At 39.6% G+C, this 5,707-nt stretch overlaps 1 protein-coding gene across 1 annotated transcript; it reads left to right on the top strand.

The window, feature by feature from the left end:
- Positions 1-1,547: 1,547 nt before the first annotated feature.
- LOC108771621 (uncharacterized) lies at positions 1,548-1,962 on the top strand (the record flags this gene model as incomplete). Its single annotated transcript, XM_018536957.1, has 1 exon — positions 1,548-1,962. A coding segment is annotated over exon 1 (415 nt), but the record flags the coding sequence as incomplete, so codon positions are not given.
- Between the last annotated feature and the right edge of the window lie 3,745 nt (positions 1,963-5,707).

The raw sequence follows: 5,707 nt of genomic DNA, 5'->3' as shown, positions 1-5,707 counted from the left end.
CACTAGAGAATGATATTTTTCTGCATGTACTTGCGTATACACAAACAATAAACGGCGGTGTCATACAGATGATTCTTAAGTCGAGAAATAATTTTTTAACATTTTTGTGGCAAGGAATTGATAAAATGCTATCATTTTCACATCACCTTGCGGTAGATAGCATGGCGCATTTTTTCTAAAGTGGTATCCCCAGTAGGTCTAATCCACTCTTGCATTTTAATGCAAGAATTGTTGGAAGTGCCTTCCTCGTTATTCTCGCAAACAGAGTTCGGCTCTTCGAGTAATGTTGCGCGTCGCGCGGTGCGCCATTTCTGGCGTAATGGTATTGAAAGCTGCGAGAATTGCTTCTCGTGCCTCAGCTTCAGTACCATCACGAATATGCTCGACTAAATCTTTGACGTAACCCCAAACGAAATAATCGAGTACGTTAAGATCTGGCGACCGCGCCGGCCAAATGATTGGGCCACCTCGACCCATCCACCTGTCCGGATAGCGCGTATCTAATACATCGCGTACCAACCGCGAGAAATGCGCGGAAGCCCCGTCGTGTTGGAAAATGAGTTCCTCTCGTTCACGAAGAGGAACGTCTTCGAGAAGGATCGGCAACTTATTTTCCAAGAAGCTAGCGTATTGTCCCGTTAAACGTGGCGGGAAAAAGAAGAGACCGATCTAAAAGTTATTACAAAAGTGTGATTTTAAAAAGTACGAGAGAGAGAGAGTAAGAGAGAGAGAGAGAGAGAGAGAGAAAGAAAGAGAAAATTTCTAATCATAAACATGTTACTACTTACGACTCGATTCGCTACCACTCCTGCCCACACATTTATCGACCAGCGATATTGGAACGCACCTTGGCGTACAGAGTGCGGATTTTCATCTGCCCAAATCAAATTATTGCGGGAGTTGAATACGCCATTCGGTGTGAAGGTTGCTTCGTCCGTCCACAGGATGCGGTCGGGGAAAAGAACATTCCGCCGACACTGCGCGAGCAATCCTACGTTACATTTCGCCGACAATTAATATTAGTTGAAAACAGCGAGAAGATTTTACAAAACCAATAAAAATACCTTCACAAAAATAGATGCGTGGCTCTTGATCTCGAGCAAGAAGTTGCTGCACTCGCTGGAAATGGTACGGATGAAGTCCGTTACGGCGTAGAGCACGGTGCACCGTATTTCTTGAGAGACCGAGCGTATGAGCGACACGACGTATGCTGCTTCTAGGATTCTCTTCAAACGCTCGCAGAATTCTCTCCTCAGCATCCACGCGAATATTTATTATTCCTTCGTGTCGTCGATTTTGCAACACTGATCCCGTCTGTCGAAAACGATGAATGCATCTCAAAATAGTATGCACGCCTGGATGTTGTTCGCGTTCGGGAAATCGTTCCGCGTAGAGGCGGGCGGCGGCAAGAGCGTTGTTCATTTGTTATCATCTTCATTTGTTTTCTCACAACAGTCCATCGTTGGCACTGTTAAGTCGTCCAGTCTATCTAGACGTGTTTGTCTTGACGTGCGTGCGGTCCAAGATATTGCGTTTACTTAACGAAAATGGCAAATTATAGTATGCGAGAGTATACCGACATGGTAATCATGTACGGTGTAGCTGGAGAAAACGCTCTTGCCGCCGCCCGCCTCTACGCGGAACGATTTCCCGAACGCGAACAACATCCAGGCGTGCATACTATTTTGAGATGCATTCATCGTTTTCGACAGACGAGATCAGTGTTGCAAAATCGACGATACGAAGGTATAATAAATATTCGCGTGGATGCTGAGGAGAGAATTCTGCGAGCGTTTGAAGAGAATCCTAGAAGCAGCATACGTCGTGTCGGTCATACGCTCGGTCTCCCAAGAAATACGGTGCACCGTGCTCTACGCCGTAACGGACTTCATCCGTACCATTTCCAGCGAGTGCAGCAACTTCTTGCTCGAGATCAAGAGCCACGCATCTATTTTTGTGAAGGTATTTTTATTGGTTTTGTAAAATCTTCTCGCTGTTTTCAACTAATATTAATTGTCGGCGAAATGTAACGTAGGATTGCTCGCGCAGTGTCGGCTGAATGTTCTTTTCCCCGACCGCATCCTGTGGACGGACGAAGCAACCTTCACACCGAATGACGTATTCAACTCCCGCAATAATTTGATTTGGACAGATGAAAATCCGCACTCTGTACGCCAAGGTGCGTTCCAACATCGCTGGTCGATAAATGTGTGGGCAGGAGTGGTAGCGAATCGAGTCGTAAGTAGTAACATGTTTATGACTAGAAATTTTCTCTTTCTTTCTCTCTCTCTCTCTCTCTCTCTCTCTCTCTCTCTCGTACTTTTTAAAATCACACTTTTGTAATAACTTTTAGATCGGTCCCTTCTTTTTCCCGCCACGTTTAACGGGACAATACGCTGGCTTCTTGGAAAATGAGTTGCCGATCCTTCTCGAAGACGTTCCTCTTCGTGAACGAGAGGAACTCATTTTCCAACACGACGGGGCTCCCGCGCATTTCTCGCGGCTGGTACGCGATGTATTAGATACGCGCTATCCGGACAGGTGGATGGGTCGAGGTGGCCCAATAATTTGGCCGGCGCGGTCGCCAGATCTTAACGTACTCGATTATTTCGTTTGGGGTTACGTCAAATATTTTGTCGAGCATATTCGTGATGGTACTGAAGCTGAGGCACGAGAAGCAATTCTCGCAGCTTTCAATACTATTACGCCAGAAATGGCGCACCGCGCGACGCGCAACATTACTCGAAGAGCCGAACTCTGTTTGCGAGAATAACGAGGAAGGCACTTCCAACAATTCTTGCATTAAAATGCAAGAATGGAGTAGACCTACTGGGGATACCACTTTAGAAAAACTGCGCCATGCTATCTACCGCAAGGTGATGTGGAAATGATAGCATTTTATCAATTCCTTGCCACAAAAATGTTAAAACATTATTTCTCGACTTAAGAATCATCTGTATGACATCGCCGTTTATTGTTTGTGTATACGCAAGTACATGCAGAAAAATATCATTCTCTAGTGCTAAGAGAAGACGTAGTTTTCATTTTTCTTTTTTTGAGTAACGATCATTTTTATAAAAGATATCTTGATAAAATATGTGTAATTTAAAAACACGAATTATTTACTTGAAATAAGCATATTTATGTAATATCTTTTGTATGTAATACGCGCACGCTTTAGAACTGTGTTCTCAAAAAATTCTCGATCATTTCCCAATTTTCGCAGTCGAGATAATATTAATTTCTAAAGCGCCGAATATCCACCATCGATACTTTGGGGAGTGGGGAATGGGGACTGCCTTGCACACCGCCGCGCACCGCGAGCTCCAAACGTCGTGACTCAGCCAGCGGCGCGCTTGCCACGCAATCTCCGCTCTCCGCGGTCCACGCGCCGTTGAACTATCATGGGCGTACACTGTTGGCAGTAGTAGGCCGGGCGGACGCACGTATTCGGTAATTTTTACCAATTATTATCTCGTTAACTATTACGAAAATTGCAAAACGGTAGAGGACTTTTCGACTCAGTTCAGTCCGCTCTACCTGTTCGTGTAATTTTTGATACTCTTTCTGGGACACCCTGTATATAACTGTATATAATATATTTCCTTAATTATATATAATTATATTTGTCATTGTCTCTTATTTTATATAATTTTATATAATTACATATGAAACATTTTTTCCCAGAAACTTACAGTAAAATGTATGTGATTCAATATATTCAATGTACAAGTCAAACTTTAACAATTAAACTATATGCCGTATGTGTTACAGAACTATAGAAGCTTCATTTCATTCTATACATAAAATGCATGTTTTATCTTATTTATCAATATTAATATCAATTTAATGTCTATTTTAAGTTTAAAGGAATTAAAAGCAAGGTATCTAAAGTGACGATTTGTCAAAAAAAAACAGATCTCCCGACTATCATGAAATATTAGAAAACAATCTTATAAAACACAGGATTCTTTTAAGCAAGATGACTTTATTATTATTGCCTCCGCTATTAGAATCTTGTGAAATATAATGGTAAAATTAACGCTGATCCCTATATGGCCTATTGATTTTGTTTAGAAAATTGTTCTTTTACTGTTGAAGTACGTATTTATGATCCACTGCAGGTAGTATATCTGAATTTAAGTACAATGTATGAATTAAAATATAATGTGCAATGTCTTAAATTGAATTTTTATTTGCATATAAAATTATTCGTGAAAATACGCATATATTAAACACACATAGGCCGGTATTCATAGTCGGTTCTTATTTCAAGACTGCCTTAAGTAATGTCTTAAGTGGCTCTTTGATTGGTTCGTAACTCTTCAAGACTGAACTTAAGACGGTCTTGAATATAAGAACTGACTATGAATACCATAGTTTATTATTCTATTGGTATTGGAAAGTGTATTCATGGAAAAAAAGAATTAGATCTGCTGACCATATCCGTTTCAACAGATTTGGTCAAATCTGCAAATTGTATCTATCTGGCCAGATCTGAAGATATAACCAGATCTGTTGCGGGATTCTCTAAACGTTTTATCGATGATTGTCGCTATCGTTAACTAGCGGCAGCCAATGACAGGACAATCCCAAAAAAAAGCGCGGCTCTCATTGGCTGTCGCTAGTTAACGATTACAACAATTATCGAAAAAACGTTTAGAGAATCCCGCAACTAATCTCGGTAAAAAATTTTGGTGTATAAATCATGGAGGTATAGTTGACTAATTAATATAGTACAATTAACGTTTTGACGATTTCACTATTTCTTTATTCAGTAACTATAAACTAATGTATAATTATTCTTGGAATGATATGTAAGAACTTGTTTTAAGAATTTCTTCTAGTTTCTAAGAGTAAAGTGAAAAACGTTTTGAGTATTTCTTCCGCAAATTGGCAGTTAATTTTGTCAACAATATATAAAATTTATAATATAGAGAAACAGGGCAATGAGCCAATAAAATCGTTAAAATATTTTTAAATTAATCTATTATATTGCGAAGAATATCACATAACAATGGCGTTTCGCCCTAGCTTCCACTACTGGACGTATCAGTAAGGCATTGTAGTGGAAGCCTACCTTATATAAGTCTTGGCAACGTACAATTTGTGACTAATTAATGAAATGTAATAAATGTTTTTACGACTATTTTTTATTGTGAATAAACATACATATATATCAAGCGACGCGGTAGCGTCGCGACGCCAAGTGCATAAAATAAAAATATAACCGTTTGACTGCTTGACATGATCGCTTGACTTGATTGATGCGTGTATATGTTCATGTCGCTGTCAAATTCACGACGCTACCACTAGCTTTATCTCGAGTTTTCACATCTTCAAACTTTAGATTAAAATTACTCAGAATATAAAAGCCCAATCAAAAATCTAAAAACACTTTTATTACATAATGTCATTGGTATCTTTCGATTGCGACCAGTTCGAATAAAATTGGTGCAGCCGAGATCTAGAGATCGAGTCCCGAAAAGGGACCGTTTCAGTTATTTCAGAAGACATACGTGTGACACATACATGTATTTTTTAATCGTATGTGTGACACATACATGTAAACCGGTTTGTCCATTAGGCTGCTGTTCACAATGTCTACATTCAAAAAACAGTCATCATATGTGATTAAGCTGCTGTTCCTAATAAAAATGTAAAAATTCAATTTAATTATTAATTAAATAAATAAATAAATAATTAA

The sequence above is a fragment of the Cyphomyrmex costatus genome, unplaced genomic scaffold (assembly GCF_001594065.2).
Source record: "Cyphomyrmex costatus isolate MS0001 unplaced genomic scaffold, Ccosl1.0 scaffold1632, whole genome shotgun sequence".
Taxonomy (NCBI): domain Eukaryota; kingdom Metazoa; phylum Arthropoda; class Insecta; order Hymenoptera; family Formicidae; genus Cyphomyrmex; species Cyphomyrmex costatus.
This window is presented reverse-complemented; position numbering and strand designations above follow the sequence as displayed.